The 21,816-nt window shown below is 52.7% G+C and overlaps 1 protein-coding gene across 3 annotated transcripts in view; it reads left to right on the top strand.

Annotated features, from left to right (window-relative positions):
* Positions 1–21,816, top strand: part of TTC28 (tetratricopeptide repeat domain 28) — a 625,508-nt gene that overhangs the window by 573,704 nt on the left and 29,988 nt on the right. For all 3 annotated transcript variants that reach the window (XM_072803063.1, XM_072803062.1, XM_072803064.1), the window contains 2 exons: positions 4,301–4,441; positions 20,603–20,747. In XM_072803063.1, the coding sequence (XP_072659164.1) occupies positions 4,301–4,441; positions 20,603–20,747 (286 nt within the window). The remainder of the gene's footprint in view (positions 1–4,300; positions 4,442–20,602; positions 20,748–21,816) is intronic.

Below are 21,816 nucleotides of genomic sequence, written 5' to 3'. Positions count from 1 at the left end.
ATACTTAGTAATATTTGTTGAATGAGCAAATGAATGAGACGTCAAACAATTGGTCTTGACCTCTCCCCTGAGCCCCAGATCTGGATTTCTATAGTCTCTAGGCCTTCTGGAAGGAAGTATCTAAATAACTGAATCAACATCTGCATACTTGGCCTTGCCAACTAAGCTTCTTGTCTGCATGCTCACCATGTCCAAATTGAACCCATTCTTCTTCCACCTAAGACCAACTTCTACTTTCAGTTTCTTGCTTTGCCACCAGTTTCCCATCTGGCATATTTTAACTGCTACTTGTCCCTTCAATGAGTTTCCCAGGCAAATAAACTCTCTTTCTGGTAATATTTCTTCTGTCAGTTCCCACTTTTCCACTCTTACACTTGCCAGCCTGGTTCATATATCTAGACTAATGAGATAGCCGTCTCAACCCCAGGACAAGCCAGGACCATGTTGGTGGACAACAGAGGACAAGAAGTGGGGAAGAATCAGGAAAGTGGGGTTATACTCAGCTAGTCTGTTTGTAGGGGAGACGGGACAGAGGCTTGGAGCAGAGGAGGAAGCCACTATCACATTTCAGAGGCCAGGGGTTTTTGGAAGACTTGCCTCACCTGTCATGTTGATACCCAGGGACATGCATGTATTAGCACAACAGTAAATACCAATAATTGGGCTTCTGGTAGGTGGTGTGAGGGGCTGATTGGGTTTCAGTGAACTTGATTCTGGGCCTTCAAGGCTGCTTCTGAGCAGGTGCTGGTAATAGCCACCCAGCTATCCCACATTCTCCTCTCTATTCCAGTTGACTATCTGCCAAAAAGCAACCCTGAGCCTGTCACCCCATGTTCAGAGGCCTGGACTGACAATTATCAGCTGCCTTCCAAGTTCCAAGTCCTCTACCATTACTCCTCCTCCTCCTCTCCCACTCATATCCTCTACTCCAGCTCAGCTGGGCTAGTCCTTTCATCCCAAATAGCCCCCACACTCTCTTATCTCCATACCTTTGCTCATCCCATTCCCTCTGCCTGGAAGCACTCCCCCCAAGTCTCTATCAAACGTGTATTCTTCAAGATACCTCTCAGATGCAGCAAATTCTGGGAAAGCCTATATACTCTCCCCATCTTGGTGACAGGCTAGTACCCTCCTTGAACTCCTTAAACCACCTTAGCCAGTAGTCACTAGTCATAGTAGCTTGTGCCTTGAAGGCAGGTGTAGTGTGACCCTCCTCTGTTTAGCCTCTGCAATCCTTACATGGGTCCTGCTCAGTAATCATTGTTGAGTTAGAGTGAATGGAATCACACTAGGTGATGTGCCATCTCTAGAAGGTCTCTCAGAGAAATGGAGGTGGGAGTGGTGATCGTGATACGAAGGCATTCTTGGGATACCTGCTGTAGAGATGAGGCTTGTTTTGTAAATGGAAGATTCCTTTGTCTGTGACATTGCCTGTTTGTTTTTCACTTCAGTGTTAATACTCTGAAGGGTCAGAAAATAGGAAACAACCCCATTAAGCATGAGATTCTGAGGGCTCTGTCTGCAGTTGACAGCAAGAGTGGAACTGCAAGATAATGGAGGCTGATACCGGTTCCAGCCAATTCTTCTCCCCTTTGCAAAGAGCTGAATGACAAGCAGATTTCTCAGCTCCAAGCAGGCAGTCACATTCAGATGATGAATGTGTCCCTGGACAGAGGGGCTTGTTGAGTGATATTTACCAGGGTCTCTGTGAAGGGCCCTCAGCCCCCATGGGAGCATTTCAAGCCTTCAGCTGCTTGCCTGTTCTGCTCGCCTGTTCAGCTGCTGCCCGTGGGGCAGAGAAAGAGGAATTAAACCTCATTCCCTGCTCCCCAGCAGGATGGAAGTCATGGTGATTTGTTTAGGTGCTCTGATGTTTCCTGGTTTCCTTTGCTTCCTATATTCACCCCTTCCCCCACCTGGTCAAACCCCAGCTGGGAGAGACTTGGATGTGACAGGCTTAGAGCCTTAGAGGGGAGAGGGCAGGTGGGGAAGTCAGTGCCAAAGACCTGGGTTCAGGCCTGGTGCCCTTTGGCCAAGTTCCTTGACTTCTCTAAACCTCAGTCTCCTTAGAAATAAGGTGGAAACAGTAAGAACTACCTCATAGACAATAAAATCAAAATATTTTGCATATTATAAAATGCTCTCCAGGTTAAGTCATTCATTCATTCACCAATTTCTTGTGGCATACTTACTGCATGCCAGGGACTGTGCTGGCTTTGAAGTGCCATTCAGATCGTCTGGGCTGGGAAGAAAAGCAAACTAATGGCTTTACCAGCTGTTAGCATGGTTCTGGGGTAAAGGTGAATAGCTGGCCCAGAAATCATACCTCTGGGCTCTCTTTGAAGACTGCTTCACTTTGACACCTTTAGGGCTTCAGCTCTTGGGAACATTTCCCAGTGACGGGGCCTTTGCATGACCTTCTGTAAAGAATATGGCTGAGTCAGGGCTCTGGTGCCTAATTAGCAGGTGTGTTAGTCTAGGTTCTCCAGAGAAATAGAACCAGTGGGGCACCTGCGTGCATTCACGCACACGCACACACAAACACACACAGGTCTATTATGGGGAATTGGCTCAGATGGTTATGAAGGCTGAGAAGCCCCAAGATCTGCAGTTGGCATGCTAGGGACCCAGAAGAGCCAATGGTGTAAGTTCCAGGCTGAGTCCAAGTCTGAAGGCAGGAGGAGACTAATGTCCCAGCTTGAAGATAGGTAGAAATGAAATTCTCTCTCATTCAGCCTCTTCCTTCTGTTCAGGCCCTCAGTGGATTGGATGGGGCCCACTCACATTGAGGAGGGCAATTTGCTTTCCTCAGTCTACAGATACAGATAAATTTCAACCTCACACAGCAACACCCTCCAGATATACCAGAATAATGTTTGTACAAATGGCTGGCCACCCAGGAGACCCATCAGGTTGGCCCATTGCATCAGGTTTGACATTCATACAAGTTTTTCAGGCAGCTTCTCACACTGTGTCATTTGGCTCCATAACAACCTAGGAAGGGTCTTCTTATCCTTCCTGTTGTGACATTCTGATGTCACAGGTCCACCAGCCTATTTGAAACAGGTCATGTTCACGTTAAACCCACATCTTGATGTGCCAAGTCTGTTCACTCTGAGTGACAGGAAGGCTGTCCCTCTCCAGCATTAAGAGGTTTGCGTGTAGAGTCTGTCCTCTTCCTCCAGGGCCCTGGGCGCCCTCCACTCTCCCACATTGGTCCTTAGCAGGAAACTTTAAACAACATGGTTGATGGGGGCTGAGGACTCTCTGTGGATTGGGTGTCACTCAGCATTTCCATGAAATCCAGTGTAACCATCAAGCTGAAGGAAGGCGGTGCCCAGTGTGAAGTCCCGCTTGTGCCAGCCTCAGGGCAGGGTGAGGTGTGGTGATGACTGGGAGGAGGGTGGGCGGCGCCCTCTCAGACCCTTCACCACCACATGGGTCACATTGGGCCACCAGTACTTGGCTTTTACCAGTAACAAGCCTTTTGTCATTTTAATCATGCTGATGAATCAAGGCACTTCTGAGTATTTCTGTTTATTTAAAACCCATTGTAGATGTTCTATTACAGTCTGTCAGAGGGGAAATATGAATTTATTAATTTGAAAATTGTAACATCCTCATGGTGAGCTTGGAAAATAGGCTTCAATCAGCAACACTTCTCAAGCCCATGTTTGAAACAGTGCCCTCTCTGCCTGGCATTGTAGCCACTTGTATGCGCATCTGTCTCCTTGTGTGGAAATTGCCTTTTTAGGCCATGTGTTCCCTAGGCCCGACATGGTGCCTGGGCCATGTTAGGTGCTTAGTTACTGTTTCTGAAATGGTGAAATGGACTAGACTGGAACCTGTGCTGAGAAGATTGCATACTGCCACACTCACCCAAGCTCTGCTCTGGGAGAGGCACCCAGTCACCCCATCAGAGACAGCAAATCATGCTGCTTGCTCAGCACACAGCTGTTGAGCATCTAACATGTGTCATTATGTTAGATAACGTAGTTATGTTAGATGCCGGGTGCAACAGCAGTTCAGGCACAGCACCAATTCCAGGGAGTTCACAGACACGTAGGGGCAACAACCAGAAACAACCAGCCAGAGTGCAGTTTAAGAAGCACAAGACAGAGGAGGGAAGAGGGCCACAGGGCCACCAAGGAGGGCTCCAGGTTAGGGGGTGACACCAGCCTCGGGGAGGCACTCAGTACCAGGGGTTTGCTGGGTGGGGGATGGCTCAGGCCCTCAGGGCACACTTCCAGAGCCGAGCACTTCCTTTCTAGATTGGCTTACTCTGCAGTTGTCCTTACAGGGCCTGTGCTAGCAGTGAGACCGAGAGTGAAGCTGGAGACATCATGGACCAGCAGTTCGAAGAGATGAACAACAAGCTTAACTCTGTCACTGACCCCACTGGCTTTCTGCGGATGGTTCGCCGCAACAATCTTTTCAACAGGTGCGTGCCGACTCAGCCTCCCAGGCCTGGTTGCAGGATAACATGCTTCCCAAACAGCAGACAGATGCCAGACAGAGAAGTGCCACCTACTTCTGTCAGTAACCTGTGGGCCAAACACCTGAGATTGAGGGAGGCCAGGGAGAGCAGGGATGCCGGCCTTCTTGGAGGGAGGACTTATCCAGACCCAAGCCCACCAATCTACCCTGAGGCCCAGTCTCCCTATTACTTCACCAAATAAGCCTTCATGGCTTTAAGATGAGTCACAGTTGAATTGCCAACCAGCACACCCCTGTATCTTTTTATCAAGGTTGATAGCTGCACTATATCCAGATAAATGGGAGCAGGCAGGGCAGCCTGGGTGGCTCAGCGGTTTAGTGCCGCCTTCAGCCCAGGGCATGATCCTGGAGACCCAGGATCAAGTCCCACGTCAGGCTCCCTGCATGGAGCCTGCTTCTCCCTCTGCCTGTGTCTCTACCTCTCTCTCTCTCTGTCCCTCATGGATAAATAAATAAAATCTTAAAAAAAAAAAAAATGGGAGCAGGCAGTTGAGGTTGAGGAGTACCTGTCCTGCTTTCCTTTGGTTGCCTGGCCACACCTGGGAGTCACATTTTGATAGAACTTTCCAGAAAGACATCTCAGATTCTCAGGTCCTTGACTTGAAAGGTCAGCAGGTCGAGCCTGCAACACAGAAGGGAAGTGACTGTGCACTGGGTGGAGGCAGCCCCTGCCTGGCAAGCCCTGCTGTGTGGGGCATGGTATGCCCTGTCTGCTCCTCCTGCAGGCCCTGGTTTCCTCTCGTTATTGTGCTGTCGGGGTGACAAATGTGTGTTTACTTTCCCAGGGGCAAGCTGAATGGGATGGGAGCCAAGGGCCAGGGGTGTGGGAATTGGCAGCTTCTTTGAAGGAGACTAAAACTTCAGGCTGGTTCATCTCCAGGTCCTCCTTCGTCCCTACCACTTCACACACGTTCTGCACAGCTTTTAGTTTTGTGTGGGGCCATGAGCAGGGGGAGGAGGCACAGGACCAGGCCTGGGATCATGTCCTCTTCGCGCAACATCTCGGCCTGTGAAGCAGGTGACTCTTGACTGCCAGGTGATACCATCATGGTTGGGAACTACAGTGCATAGGACTCAGGTTCTGATTTTGCTGCTTGCCAGCTGTGAGAACACGTCAGCCTATTCCTCACTGCTAAGATGAGGACCAGCTTCCTACCTTGCAGTTTTCCCTTAACATGAGTATTAAAGGGGCTTATGTATAAATAACGCACTGACAGGCTTCCTAATGCATAGAAGGCACTGCACACATGGTGGCTTTCTATTATTTTGAGTAAATCGGGAAGCACAGTGCTAAGCTTGAATTCTTCAGATAACATGGATGGATAACTTGAGAAAGTGTGAAATTTGTATGCAGCAGGTGTTTGCCACCTAGGGAGTGGCCTCACCTGCTCTTCTTCCGATCTCACCTCATGTCTTTCATATGAGAGAATGTCAAAGACAGGCCATGAGGCCTCCAGGGCCCACCTAATCATAGGCCTGCCAGCAGTCAGGAACCCCTCCTCCAGGGCTCTGGGCATACAGTAAGGAAGGGTCAAACCAGGTATGTTCATCATCACCAGGTGGGAGGTGGTATGAATTTTGGATCATGAAGCTGCTCATTTTGGGAAAATGGCTTTTGTCCTTTAGATCTGTTTTGACATAGGTCCTGTGAGCACAATACTATGGATTAATTTGTTGGTTCATTTAAACAATGCAATCTCAGCAGAGGACTGGGCCAGCCTCAAGGCTGGGTGGGGAGCCTGAGCCTTGCTGCCCACTGCTCTGCGCTTAGCTCCTTCAGCAGCATCCACAGACACTTCCAATCCTCACCTTCTAGAGGCTTCTGAGGGCAGACTGTATGAGGAAAACAGCCCGCGTTTCTTCAGCTTCAGCATAGCAAGCCCATAAGGCCTAGGACAGTGTGTCATGCTGAGTGCTCTCTGCTGCTTTCCTAATGAACCCAGAAAGGAGGTTCTGGCTTCCATCCAAGGGGAGCAGAGTTACAGGAGGGACCACAGAGGCAAAGGGTCCTTGTCAGCTAGAACACTGCAGGCTCTTGCAAACTTCCAGTCTAGCCTTGCATTTTAGGGCTGAGGGGCCCACGCAGGTCAAGGGCCGGAGACCTGCATAGGAGCAGGTGCCAAAGCTGATTTCAGGTCATGCCTCCCAGCTGCCCTCCCAGCCTGTGCCTTCCCACATCCCCTGTACCTTGAGGGCTGCCAAGTGTACTGCCCTGCCGTATCCTAGGATCCCAGGCCCCATCTCTGCCCCTTCCACACCCAGCGATCTCATCGAGGAGGTGAGCTGGTTTGCCACTGAACAGCAATGGCTAAGAAGTGACTTTTCTTCAGGCTCCTGATACTAAGGGCTTGCAGAGCACTTGTCCTCTGGAGCTGGCGAAGGTGAAGTGGAGGCAGCCATGTGTGTCAGGTCTGATGCACTGGAGCAGCACCAGATCCCCTCCCCGGGGCTTTCCAGCAGGGTGATTCATGGATTCTTTGGCCTTTTTGTTCTGGGTTGGTTTGCTGGACTGCTTTGGCAATGCGGCTGCCACAGCTTGTGCACGTCAAGTGAGACTTGGCATTGGAGTCTTCTCTCCTGCCACTCCAGGACTTGCTCTTTATTCTGTTTTTGATTCCACAACCACTATTTTTCCTTTTGCCTATACATGTTGGTGGAAAACATATTTACATGAGCACAGGACAGGTGCCACTAATGAGATAAAACAAGGACTCTGCTCTTGTTGAGCAGGTGCAGGCCCGCATGACAGAGCAGCAGCCCTCAGAGAGGCCTCTGCCCTGCATCCTGCAGAATGCTTCAAAGTTGTTCTGGGGGCTGGAAGGCCAGTGTCCATGGTGTTGTGTGCATGTGTGTGTGTGTGTGTGTGCATGCACACAGCTGAACCTGGGGGCAGTCAGATCATAATTGCTACAAGAAAGAGGAGGAACGGGATCCCCGGGTGGCGCAGTGGTTTAGCGCCTGCCTTTGGCCCAGGGCGCGATCCTGGAGACCCAGGATCGAATCCCGCGTCGGGCTCCCAGTGCATGGAGCCTGTTTCTCCCTCTGTCTGTGTCTCTGCCTCTCTCTCTCTCTCTCTGTGACTATCATAAATAAAAAAAAAAAAAAAAAAAGAAAGAGGAGGAAGAACAGGACAGCTTTTGACTGCATCCTGGATTCAGGGTTCCAGGGTGGCGCTATGGCATTGACGGTGTGCCCATCCAGGATCGGTTAGGACCAGTATCCCAGAGAAATGTTGATTTCTGTTGCTACCACTGGCACAATACACATGTTAGGGCTATGTGTGTGACAAGGTGTGCAGAGGGCCTTCCCTGTTGTCCAGAGTGGGTGGCCAGAGCCTAAACAGAAGACAAAGAAGTATTGTGTCCACTTTCTAAAGAGAGGTGCCACAAAGGGCCATAGCCCTCCCTCAGGTCTCTGTAACCTCTAGCTAGCACCCCAGCCACACACCTGCCACCTCTAAAAGAAGACTGTTGGGGAAATCGGCAAGTGAGACACCTGGGCCTGGTGGGAGTCCTCCAAGAGAATTCCCCACAAAGGCTGAGGTCCTGCAAGAAGAGAGGAGAGGTGTTATCATCCCATCAAAACCAGCCTCCTATGACCGTGGGGCAGGTGGAGGGGAGCTTCAAGGAGGGCCCAGCGAGGGTGGGTGGGCCACAGTATGGTCTGTGCATCCATGTCTAGTGTGGTTCCAGCATAGGCCTTTCCAGATGGTTGCATCACAGGGGCTCAGCCATTTGCTGCTTCCCCACCGAAGAGGCTGCTTCCTGGGCAGATGTACCTCAGCAATGATAGTTCTGGGATGTGCAGGATGTGGTAGGGCTGGAAGGGTGCCCCCCCAGATCTGGTTGCCCTGTGTTGGGACAGGAGCAGGGCCCTCAGAGTACTTGGTCATGTGTCCCTCCAGGGAGTCACGTGATTCCTCTACCACCCACCCTCAACCCCAGAGACTCAGGCCTAGGCCGTGGGGAGGAGGAGTGTTCCAGAGCCCGCCCTGCCCTCCAAATCCATGACCAAAAGCTTGGCCTGTTGGGGAGGCAAGATGGGTTGAGGGGTACACTGCAGAAGAAACTGGAGACCCTTTCTGCCCCAGATTCCTAGAGGCACGGGGAAGAGCAGTGACTAGAGAGAAATAAAGCTGACTCCATAAGGTCAGCCCGGTCAGTCTGCCGGAAATCATGCAAACCTGTGTCCATGTCTGCATTTGTATCATACGTGTGTCTGCACGGACACGATTGTGGTTCTTTATAAATGTTCATATTGCACCTGCCTCCGGCACTTCCTGGAAGCAGGCTGCAGCAATGCCACAGACGTCTGCAGTAGACTGGGGGGCCCTACACAGATGGTGTGGCTATCCCCGTGTTCTATATGTCTAGGCATTTTTCTGTGGTGTGGCACATAGTGGGGGGTAGGTTTGGGCTCTGGGGCCAGGCGCACCTGGATTTGGGACCTCTCATTAGTGGGTGACCTTGAGCCTTTTGTTTTTTTCATTTGGAAAATGAGGATAATAATAGAAGTTGTTATGAGGATGCCATCAATGTGGTGATGGATAAACAGTGTAGTAAGCAATTTCCCCACCTGGGCTTGAAGTTTCGTTTCATTTCTTTTCTTTTCTCTTTTTTTCTTTTCTTTTCCTTTTCTTTATAAGATTTATTTATTTGAGAGACAGAGTGCAAGTGGTGGGAGGAGCAGAGGGAAAGGAGAAGAGAGAATCCTCAAGCAGAGTTCCCACTGTGTGTAGAGCCCAATGCAAGGCTTGATCCCAGGACCCTGAGATCATGACTTGAGCCAAAATCAAGAGTCAGGCGCTCAACCAACTCAGCCAGCCAGGTTCCCCTGGGTCTGAGACTTCTATGGCTCCAAAAGCTGTTTTTGTGTGTGGTGAGGTAGGGTAGGGTATCTCTACCCCAGAACCTGATTGGATAATTTGATGCTTCCTCACCTTACAGCCTCTCTCTGGCTACCAAATACCAGAGAGATTTGAATAAATGCAGAATAGTAACCCGACTAAATGTCTGTAATGGCCATGGCCCTGCCCTTGAGCCTCAAGGTTTCACACTCAGCTTCTGGCTGGTGTCCTACCAGCCTTGTCCTCTGTTCTTTGGTAGTGGCTCTCTGGCTCTGGGCCAGGACTATGTCCTCTCCTTTTGGCACCAACAAGAAAGGTGGAGTAGTCTCCCCAACCCTGACCCAGGCCAGCTCACCTGTTGCCCCCACAGAGTGGCAATTCTGGGCGGGGGCCTTCCTGCCCACTGCTGTTCCTTCCAGGTGGATCCAGTCACCAGGCCTTAGGCAGGAGCCCCTGTCTCAGCATCCAACTGATCAGTAGGCACAAGCCAACAAGCCTGTCCTCAGGGGCCCTTCCTGTCCCAATGCACTGCCTCAAGGCATCTGCCAGGTTGGCCACTTGTGTGCTACCTGCCCCCTCCAGTCTGTGCTTCTCCGTGGGCAGCACAAATCCAAATGAGGTGCAGTAGTGACATTAGGAAGGCTCTATCAAAAGTCACTTTAAGATCCTGTCTGTTGAGTAGTGACAAGTTTATTTGGAATGCACAAGGATTCCCGACAGGTTACCCCTAACTATCAAGCTTACCAATATATATTATAAGATACCATTTAATTTATAAATAATGTTTTCTTTACCACTTTTTTATTCACTTCTTGTTCCAGAACTTATTTAGGATGGTTTACCAAAACATACAGATGTCAAAGATCATAGAAACAAGAAATAAATGGATGAGAAAGTCAAGATAGAAGGAAAATAAAGGTAGAAGAGAGGGAGTAAAACTTATATACGGAACATGTGCCAATAAGCACCAGCCAGCAGAGAGGTCAGCCCAGACCCAGACTCACTGACTCACAGTCCACCTTTTAGCAGAGTCGTCAGGTGCTTCACACAGAAATGCTGCTCCACCTTTGCCTGAAGCCCACATCCAGTGCAGCGCCTAATGGACACTGAGGCTGAGGCCGAGCCTGCCCAGCGGCTCTTCCTGCATTCCCCATAACCGCCAGGCCACCTCCACCCCCAGTGATCTCTCTTTCCAAATGCAAGTCACTGCCAAGACCTGCCAGGTCAAACCCGTAACATTTATAGGCTCCATCCCTGTCTATTCCCACTGCCACGACCCTTCCTGGAGACTCACTGTCCCCCTGACATGGCCATTTAATGTGATCCTAGGAGCATGCTTGGCAAGGTCATCGACGTTCAGGAGGGTTAGTGGCTCCAGTCTCCCATCTTATCAGCACAGAGCAGGACTTGGCCCCTCACTGGCTGAGCCTGCATCACCCATGCTGCTGTCCTCACCACCCACCCAGCCTGCAGGCCACTGGTCTCCGCTGTCCTGCACTGGCTGGAGCATAATTCTGATCACCTTCTCACTTGGGGTCCCAGGGAACAAGTTGAAATGCCAGAGCTTGGTGTTTGAGTCTCCACGGCCTGGCTCTGCCACTCTTCCCACTTCCAATTGCATTCTCCTTTACCCTCTGTCCTATCCAGAAGGGAACCTAGACCTGCCCTTGCCTACCTCAGAGCCTCGGCTTGGGTGGGACATAGCCAGGGAGGGCTTTCCTCTGGGGTGCTATCTCCAGCGGCCCCATTCACAAATCCATGGTGTATTGCCCTAAGTAGGATACTTTTCTCCTCTGAAATTCCCTGGCACTCTGTCAAGAAGGGAGCCATTGCCTTTCACCTTGCATTTTATTTATTTATTTATTTATTTATATTTATTCATTTATTTATTTATTTATTTATTTTCACCTTGCATTTTAGTTAACATGTCCATGCCCGGCCATGTCCCAGGCTGTACCCTCCTCCAAGGCTGCACCACATCTGATTTCTCTCTGTATCCCCCAGGGTGCCTTGTTACATGCCTTGCGTTAAGTGGGTGCAGGTATTTACTTGTTCATTAGTGAAGGAAGGGAGGAAGGAAGGAAGGGAGGGAGGCAGGGAGGGAGGGAGGGAGGCAGGCCGGTCAGGACTGAGATAGACATTAACTAATAACAATGGCAGTGATGATGATGATGATGATCGTGGTGAATGTCTATTGATTACTTACCAAGAACCCAGCAGTGTGCTAAGTGCTTTACATGTATTATTTTAGCCAATCCCTAGAAAAGACATGAGGGGAACAGTTGTAACCCTCTCTTAAGGACAAGGGCCCTGAGGCTCAGAGAAATTAAATTAGTTGCTCAGGGTGACACAGCTAGTAAGTGACAGAGCCAGCATTAGGATCCAGATCTGCCAGTCTCCAAAGACAGTGCTCTGGCCTTCAGATCCCCCCCCCATCTAACACCCCTGCCAAATGATCATAGCCTTTGCTTAAACTCCTCCAGTAACAGGGAGCTCACTTCCTCCTGAGTTGGTGCTTTCTGTCTTTGGACAACACTAGGACAGCTCTGGAGGTTCTTTATGAGCCAGTAGGTGAGACCCTATAGGTTTGTTGGGTACAAGGGAGGCAGACATGTTTGACTCAAATTGTGTATAGGTGCAAGGCCCTCTGGAAAGGGTTTTCCTATGTTGCTGGACATGCGTTAGCTAGACAGGCCACCACACACAGGATCATCTCTCCTTCTCTCCATCCCTGAGTACATGATAAGCCTGTCCCCCACTGACAGCCTGGCTTGGGCCATCTGTCCCAACTCCTGAGTGGTCAGGAAGTAAAGCCTATGCAAGGCTGGCCTGGGCATCAGCTTTTCCCAAGGCAGCAATCTGCAGGTTTGGCGGTGGAGCCTCATGCACATTACAGCAAAGAGCCAATGGCCACAGCAAAGTGCCCCTAGTGGGCAGAGGCTGTGACTCCTCTTGGTAGAAGTTTGTGCCACAGCCCCTCACCTGGGCCTGAACGTGCTGACGAACAGACCATTGTGGGAGAGCCCAAGAGCAAGAGGAGAGAGGCCACGTGCTGCCCTAGGCTGGTCCTCGAGCAAAAGGGAGCCAGCATTGCTGGAAAAGTAGGGGTCCCTGCCCGAGCCCACCCAGCCTCATGGCTCTTCTCCCGAGGAGGGAGCCAGAGCAGCAAGCCAGGCACTTGGTAATTAAGGAGGTGAGCGGGCAGCAAGCACCGACAGCTTATTGAATAAGTACTTAAAATGCATTTGACAGCTTTCCTCTCCCAGAGGAGACAACCCTTCGTGGGAGGATGTTCAGCAGAGAGTCACTGAATGGTATCAGAGTCCTTTTTAAATTGAATTGAGGCATCTCTGGCAACTTGAATATAATGGATTTGCCAATTAATTTTTTCACTGGTACCTTAAACCCTGGGTGCTTGCTCAGAGCTCAGGCCAGCCCAGATCCCTCAGAAGATTCAGTTCACAGCTCTGAGCCCTGGAGGGCATTTTGAAGCATGCAGGGCTGAGAGCAGGGAGGAAGGAACCAAAGGGCTGGGCTCACTGTCTGAGTGCCCTGTTGGGGGCTCACCCAAGAACAGAGTTCGGCTCTGAGGAGGAAGACCCTGCTGACCAAGGTGGAGAGGTTCTCAGGGCCCGGGAGGAGCAGAGGCAGGACTCCCTCAGAACTAGGACTGGCGGCCTGGCTTACCTCTGTGGCTGTGAGCACACACGGTAAGCTGCCCGGACTGGCCATTAGACAGTGAAAATGTCTGATAAAGACGTTCTGAGAGGGTGAGGAGCCTTATGCCTGAGCCGCATGGGAAATACGGATGGAAAAGGCAGCCACATTTAGAGGAAGCTCCCTGCTCAGGGAGCAGCCGCCTCCCTCCTCCCTGCCCCCAGCATGGCCTTGACCAGGAGGCAAAGTCCTGCTCACAGAGAGGCGGCGCTCTGTGCAGTGTCTGCCGTGCTGGGGGAGAGGGTACATTCCAGATGAGGGTTTTGGGGCCAGAGATCAAAACAGCTCTAGGCCTCAGGCTCCCAGAGAACACAGGCCCCCCAGGCTGCAGGCTTCCTGTTGCCTGACTGTACCCAGGAGCAGAGGTCTGCCCTGACCTCGTGGCCTTAGGCAAGGAGTTTAATCCGGGGTCTCCATGTGCCCCTCTGTAACTGCAGAGGGGCTGGGCAGGTGAGGTGAGGATTCCCGTGACCTACGCACCTCACAGCCTGACTCTAGCCCACCCCGGAAGACGTCCGCATTGGTTAGTCCCCTACTCCTTCCTCTTCCCTCTCCCTGCTGTTCTAAAGATGTCATGGCTGAGTGTGCCCTGGGTGAGTGCCCCCGGCTCAGCTTACTCCACAGCCCCATGCCCAGAGAGACAGGGAGACCCCGAGTGCCTGGGGAGGAACTGAGAGCTCCAAGGCTCTCACTCCAAGGCTGCCTCAGGCCTTGCTTGGTCCTCAGGAGATTGTAAACTCAGTCACCCCAGGTCACCCCAGGTCACCCCAGGTCACCCCAGGTCGGTGGCGGGGGAGGGGGTACTCTGTAAGCACATGCTGCCTGAAGGGCTGAACAGTCATTTTCCTTGGTACCTGAGGAGCACAGCCTCAAAAAAGCTAGTTCCTCCCTCCATCAGATTTGCCCCTTTGTGTTTTCATGCAATGGCACCTTGCCTAGCTGCTCCCCTGTGCTCTGCAGGGGCTCCTGCCTCCTCCTCAGATCAGGGAGCCCTGTTCACAGTGTACCAGGGCCTGCCCGTGAAGGGCTGCTTGCCTCTGGGTCCAGGTGTGCGTCAGGGAGAGCCACAGCCAGCCTGTTGGTATGAAGCTCTGGTTCCTCCCAGGACTTCGGCTGCACTGGGCTCTGGGTCACTGGTTCCTCTCTCCGTGCTGCAGAGACAGATGGGATTGAATCTCCCGGCCGTTCCTGGAGTTGTCAAGTTTGAGCAGGGCGGGGCCCCTTTTAGTCTCTCCCGAGGGAGAGTCGGGCCCCTGCCCCCTCTATCCACATGCTCCTTCTGCTCCATCTTTGGATATGAAAGCATGAGAAGCCAGTGTGTATGTGGTGCGGTTGGGTGCTTAGTGCTCAGCTGTGTGCAGTGACCTAGGTCCCCTCCTCCAGGAGCCCGGGTGGGAGGGGCGACTGGCTTGGTGCCCACTCCAGGCTCTGTTCTGATGGGGACTTCTAGGCATGCAGCCCCCCCCACCTCCCCCCCGGGGCAGGGCTGGTTCCCACCTGGCAGGCACACACACCAGCCCACACTGAGCCACGGCCTGGGCTGTGCCAGTATCTGGGAGCCCGAGCAAGTCCGAGCACACGGGGTCTTCTGCAGGCCCATCCCAGTTATAAATCGCCCTGCTTGGGGAATAGATCTCTTCATCCCTGAAGGGAGATTCATGAGCAGCCTGTGCCGCCCAGGCCGCCTGGTGTTTGTCATCATTCCAGAGACATAAACTACACCCCAGTGCCTCTGCCCTCCTCGGTAGCGCTTCACACATCATCTCCAGCTCTGCATTCTGTACGTGCAGGGGCCAGGCCGCTTCCGCCTTCCCTGCGGGCCTCCCTTCTCCCTGGGTCCCGGGCTTGCTCCCTTTCCTTTTCCCACTACCACACAGACAGCCATGCAGTGGAGAAAACGAATTCTTCTCCAGAAGCAAATTAATAAAAATCATCTGAGGAATGAGCTAATAAAGACGGTGTGGTGTGAGAAAATCTCTTTGCCGAGAGCTAGGCTGTCAATTAGCCCCACGGGGTCCCTGGCGATAAATGGGCAGGCCTCGAGGAAAGGGGGCCAGTGCCACCTGCTGGAGCTCTGCGGTGGTGCAGCTGCGAATCCTGGCCGCCTGGTTGCGCCCAGGAAGCTGGAAGCAGAGCAGCTCCCCGGAGAGGCTGCCTACTGTCAGCTCCACCTGTGTGGACCCAGCAGCGGAGGGCGGCGTCGGAGGCAACCGGTGGCTCCGTGTGTCCTGAAGCCCGGGAGGAGCATGAAGCCCCCTCCCTCCCCTGCCAGGTGGGAGGCCTGCCTGGCTCCTGCTCTGCTCTTTGGCCTTGTACAGGTCTCTTCCTCTCTTGGAGCCTTAGTTTCTTACCGGAAAAGGAGAAACAACCAGGCGTCTTAGGCCCCTGAGAGAGGGCTTGGATGAGGCAGGCCTGGCAGGGGCCCAGATGTGCCCCTCCTGTGGCTCACACTCCTGCCACATGGGAAGCCTCTGCACCTCCGTCAGTGCTCCCATTCTGAGAAGTGGCAGGCAGCTTTGTCTTAGAGTCAGATTTCTGAGGCAGAAAGAAGTCAGTCAGGCTGAAAGGTCCTGCAGAAGGCAAAGCAGCACAGTCACCAGACTCCCACCTTGGAGGCCCTCCAGCCCACTCCATGGCCATTCCTTCACAGTGTGGTGGCTGCACCGGGAAGGAGACAGGTGTGCCTGCAAGGAGGACTGTAGGAGGCTCCTCATCCCACACACCTGTTCACGCCCACCTCCCACTGCCAGTGGGGGCTAAGAGCCTGGGAGACCTGCTGCCATTTGGCCGGGACTCTGATCCTCTCCACGGGGCATGCATCCGTAGTGCTCACTGTCCAGGGCAGATGGCAGCGCTTGAAAGCTGTGCTCACAAGGGTGAGCACAGGGAGGGCTGCCGAGCTTCAGGCTCCGGGTGCTGGACCAGTGTCTCACTCAGCGCAGGGATCCAAAGTGTTTCAGTGGATTCCTAGAGTGAGTCGACTTTTAATTTATTAAAACCAGAAGATACCAGGTGCCTTGGTGGTTCAATTGGTTAAGCAGCTACCTTCAGCTCAGGTCACGATCCCAGGGTCCTGGGATTGAGCCCTACATTGGGTTCTGTGCTCAGCTGAGAGTCTGCTTGAGGATTTTCTCTCTCTCTCCCTATGCCTCTCCCTCTGGTCGCTCTCTCTCTCTCTCTCAAATAAATAAATAAAATCTTAAAAAAAAAAACCCAAACTAGAAAAGATCTGCAAGGACATTAATCCAACCCTTTCATTTTACAAGCGAGGAGAAGACAGTAGAAGAATGACCTACTTGCCAGAGTCCCACGGCCAGTAGGTGACAGGCAGCCAGTCCACTGTTGTGGATAAGAATTCCAGGCTCAGGGCTAAGGAGCCAAATGCTTGGCTGTTTTGAATTACTGAAAATATCTTTATGCAGATGTCTAGGCAAATGTACCCCATAAATAGCTGTGGTAAAAACAGAAGCAACACATGAAAGGGAGCTTGTTGATTGCAGTCTGCACAGGGCAGCGGTGGCACCTAATGACTGGGGAAGTGAGGAAACCAGCAGCCACCACCACCGGGACCAGGGGCCTGGCCCGAGACCCTCCCCCAACCTGTACCTCAGGAGGGCGCTGGGGTCCAAGGGACGCTCAGTCCCTCCTGGCCTTAGTTTGTCATGCTCCAGTTCTCCCCTTCCTGGGCTAGCTCTCCTGGGAGCCACTGCTGGGTCATGGGAGCCTGCCACAGAGGGGGCTTGGGTGCCAGCAACGGATGATGCCTCTCACTCAGGGAAAGACAGCTGAATGGATTTACTGTGACTTCAAATTATGGTTTCAGGTTTGTTTGTTTTTAAATATGAACTGAGTGTTTTGTGGGCTTTTTTTTTCTTTTTTTTTTAATTCGAAAATGGTATCTCTAGGGATAGATCCCTGCCACTGAATAGAAACACAGATCAGAGGCTTGATCTCTGGAGCTTCCTGCCTGACAGTGTAGGAAGCCATGTGTCCAGGTCCAGGCTAGGCTGGTTGGGGTCAGGGCCCAGAAGCTCCAGAGATGGTTTTTCTATGGCCTGCCAGAGCTCGCAAGGGACTAGAGTAAGAGTCAGCACCCACATGGCATTCAGGGGCAGAAATCAACAAGTATCAATGATGTACGGGTGGGCTTGACAGCCTGGGGGAGAACAGGACAAAGTTAGGTGCCAAAGGTTCAAACATGGGGCCTCTCCTGGTGGGTTTATGTGACCTGGGGGGCCCAGGTCCTGGTTACTGAAGTCTGTACTACCTGGAAACAAGAGAGAGTGTCCCAGGAAACCTCCTTAGAGCAAACAGGTGCTTCGATCGACTGTATTTACCAACCCTGGTCAAAAGCATCTGATTGGTTCTGCATCAAGCTGGCCAGGGGTCAGAGTAGGGTGTCACATGGCTTTGCAGACCAGCCCTGGAGACCAGGTGGCAAGTCCTCAGGAAAGGGTATAGGTTGCAGATGGCCCTCCTCTGATCATGTCAGGGAAGGAATTAGCCTGGGGGAGGAGCTTCGTGATCAGGCAAGTGTGATGCTTATGGAGGTGTGCGGCCTCCCCACAGCACCATCCCACAGCCCCAGGCACTCTGGTCCCTCTCTCCAGCATCTGTACCTTTACCCACACTGTTCCCTCAACGTGGAAAGCCCTTCTCTACCTTATCCACAGGCAGGCTCACTCGGATGATGGTGCCCACATCCAATGGCCCTCTTCCAGAAAGCTGTCCCTTGGCTCTGCCTGACCGGCAGTTGGTCAGTGTCTTGTGACTTGGTGTCCCTGACCTCCAGGGACCCTGGAGCTGTCCCCTGTCCTCGCAGCCCATACAAAGACCCCACAGGCCTGCCCCAGCATAGGTAGGGGCACATGTGGAATAGGTTAGTGTTGTTGGTTCCTTTACATGCCTCTGGCACTTCATATGTTTCAATAAAAAGACACCGTGGCCATCTGCACTTGCACTCTGAAATCCCAGCCTGTGGCCCACCCTCCTGTCCAGGCCCTTGTCTTACTTGCTGTCCCATCAGCTGAGACTCCCCACGACCTTCAGTGCTGGATGCTTTGCAGCCATTTCTCTAATCCTGACACTTTGTGCCTCTGGACAGCATTTCCCCTTTTTGCCAGCTCAGAAAGCAAGACCTAGAGCCCCAGGCTGGGATTTGCACCCAGCATGCCTCCCGTATATCTCCCCAGCTCCCTAACTCCCTCCAGACATGTTCCTTCCCAGGCACTTCCTTGGCCATTTCCAGAAACCACATTTCTGCGCCTCACCCTGCAAGCGGTGTGCCCTGCACAGGCCTTCAGGGTGGCCCCACCTGATGTCCTGTGCCCCGAGGACTCCACTCAGCCAGGAGGAATCAGATTGGCCCTGCATGTGGTACTAAGCTCTTACAGTAAGTGGTATCTTTGAGTCAACTGGAAGGACTCCACCACACAGCTTGGATTATACTGGTTTCCTGCGACCCCAGAGAGGGGCTCATGGGGATATTCTAGAGCTGGGGTCTTTTTCTCTAGAAGAAGCTTTTTAGTTCAGAGCCTTGGGATTTGTGGAATGCCCCATGAATCACGGGGAGCACCTGAGGCCACAGTGTTGTCTGGGGATATGGCACTCCCTGGGGATGCCTGCAGCTGGAGTCATCACACTCAGGTGCCTCCCGTGGGGTTACGAGCCCCCTGTCCAGGCAGACACCTGTCCTGCTGCCCTGATGACGATGCGGGCTCCCAGGGCTGTGGTCTCTGCTGAGAATGCGAACGCACGTGGGCTCGTGACAGGTGCTCTGAGCATTGCCAGAGCATCTCCTCTGGAGGGAGCATCTGCCCCCACCCCCCCTTCAGGGGACTGCTGCTCTTTGCAGTGTAGTCTGTGGAATTATGTGAGCCTCTGCGTGTCACTCCAGGCTTATCTGTGCTTCGCTGGCTCTGATGGCAGAGACACGCCGCGGCCCCAGTCGCTTGTAATGACATGTTTCCTGAGCGAGCGAGACAGAGGGGCAGACACGAGCAGGCTCCCAGGCCTCCAAGCCCTCCAAGCCCTGTGCTCTTCCTTCTCATGCAGGGGCTGGGGGCTGCCGAGGGCGCTCACAGCTTGGCTCCACACAGCCCTGGAATGTAGGTCAAGTGGGACATTTCTGAGAACACTGATAGAGTAGGGGGAAGCCAGGGGGTCAAAACTATACCTGGAAAACACAAATGGATCTTTCACATTGTTTCTTTAGACTGTCGTGGATCCTGGCCAGGCCCAGGAGGGAAAACCGCCTTCTGGTCTTTTCTCAGGAAATGCTCAAGCTGCCACCACCAGCAGCCCAGAGTATTTACCAAAGCTTCGAGGTGCATCTCGTATGAGACCTGGTCTTTCCCCATAAGCGTCCTTGAGTACGTAGCCAAAACTCCAAAAATGTGCATAGTGTCTAAATCAAGGTTAAGAGACCACTGACTGTCCAGCGGCGATGCAGAGAACGTCCCCAGAGGCTGCGCTGAGGCCACACCAGCTGGTTGTGGGCAGGTTCAGAGGGAAGCGTGGAGGATGGCCTGGTGCCTTCAGTGGAAGTGGGCATGTTTCCTGCCTGCTGCGTCTTCTGCCCACCTGTGCTATGTGCCCTCTGCAGGCCCCCAGGGCGGACAGCAGTGCCTGCGGCAGGGAGGCAGTGCTCAGGAAACATTCTTCTTTTTTTCTCTTCTTTTTAAAAAGATTTTATTTACTTACTTATTTTAGGGAGAGCGAGCAGGAGGAGGGGCAGAGGGAGAGGGAGATTCCCAAGCAGATTCGTCCTGAGTGGGGAGCCCAATTCTGGGCTGGATCCCATGACCTGAGCTGAAACCAAGCTCAACTGACTGAGCCACCCCAGCACCCCAGGAAACACTTTCTAAAGGAATGAATGTTCTTGTCCTGCATTAGCAGTGTGAAATTTGGGGTCCTTGGGATCAAGAATGCCATCTGTGCTAATAAAACTGCCTGGCAACACCGAAGCATAAGCTACAATGCAAAGCAGAAGTGTCAGGCGCACTTGAGCGGGCCCCCCAGACAGGGGCTGCCGGGCCAGGAGTCCTGCGGGGCCTTGTGCCGTGCCGAGGCTCAGACAGGTGCCTGGTGGCTGACCTGAGCCCTGGGTTGGGGCCAGCACACTCCTTGTCTTGCCCGCGGCTCCTGCCCAGAGATTAATTGGCTTTGGAACACTGTCCTCCCCGTCAGCTTGGTGGCTGCTGCCGATTCTAATGGTCCTCACGTTTGCCTGCACACAATCGCTTCACACAAGGATGTAATTAAATCCTTTGAACAGCACTTTGGGACATTTGATTATGCAGAAAAACTCCATAGAAATGTAAGCTGTTGTGTGCAGCTGGTTTACCCTACGGTTTCTGTCAGTGCTCACTGTCCTGTGACAATTACCTGAAAGGAAGGTGAAGCAGGCGAAGCCAGGAGGGAGGCCGGGCCGGGCCCTGCTGTGCAGCCCCTTAGCTGCCTCTTCAGGACTCCACAGGGAGCAGCACGCCCCTGCCTGCCCCGCGTGTGCCCTGCTTACTCCCTTGGCCCTTCTCTCCCCAGGAGCTGCCAAAGCATGACGAGCTTGGTCAGCAACACCATGTCGCCGATCAAGGACGGGACCTCCTCTCTGCCCAGGAGGCAGAGCTCCTTCGCCAGGCCCCCACTCCGTGCTCTGTATGACCTGCTCATAGCGCCCATGGAAGGGGTAAGTGCCCCCTGGGGCCCAGAGGCTTCTAGGCGTCAGGACACATTGTTTACCGCTCAGTGCCCACATGTGCCCCTTAGATACAAAATGGGCTCCTGAGACAACCAGGGGTTTTCCAGAACACACATCTCTCTCCAGCTTCTCTGTGTTTGGAAGCGCATTTTCAGTTGGCTTCTGGTTAATGAGTGATGCCCTGGGCTCAGCTGTCGGGTTCAAGCCCTAGCTCTGTTCCTTTCCAGCCAGGCAGGTCTGGCCTCAGCTGCATCAGGTACACTATGAAGTGATGCCCTCCTCCCATCTTCTCATCAATCTTTGGGGCCTAGGGAAGCGTGAGGTTGTGCCCATCTCAATGGGAACCATGCCATCCATGTGGGCCAAGAGCATATGGCAAGGGGGATGTGCCCATGACTCTGCTTTGCCCTGCTGGGAAGCCTTCCCCATCTCCTGCCTCTCATTTGAGGGTCTTGCCTGAGCAGCTCACACCAGGGCTGTGCTTTCTGCTGAGAACAGATCCCTCAGCCTCTGCCACTGTCAGGAGCCACTGACTCCATCACAGAGCCTGGCATCAAAGACATCCTTTCACTTGGGATTTCTCGAGAAGGTTGAGAACAGCTCCTGATGGGTTTCTGTGGCTCTGGACTTTGTACATCATTCTTTTCTCTGGGTATTGCTCCCTAACTGGGTGGGGGAGACCAAAGGGCTCAGGGATCTTATGAATCTGTCAGATTCCTTTACATATAACTGTGTATTAGTCATCTCTGGCTGGTGTACTATGAACTGGGTGGTTTGGACAACTGCTGTTTATTTCTCATGGTTCTGCAGACTTGAGGTCCCAGGTGAGGGTGCCAGCATGTTCACATTTTTGGTGAAGACCCTCTTTCTGGCTATAGACAGCCCCCTTCTCACTGTGTCCTCACATGGTGGCTCTAGTCTCTTCCTCTTGTAAGAGCATTAACCCCATTATGGGGGTACTGTCCTTGTGACTTCATCTAAAGCAAATTATTTCCCAAAGGCCCCACCCCCAAATACCATCCCACTGGGGATTAGGGCTTCAACATATAGATTTGGA

This window comes from Canis lupus, chromosome 27 (assembly GCF_048164855.1).
Source record: "Canis lupus baileyi chromosome 27, mCanLup2.hap1, whole genome shotgun sequence".
Taxonomy (NCBI): domain Eukaryota; kingdom Metazoa; phylum Chordata; class Mammalia; order Carnivora; family Canidae; genus Canis; species Canis lupus.
Note: the sequence above shows the minus strand (reverse complement) of the source record. Positions and strands in the feature narration are given on the sequence as shown.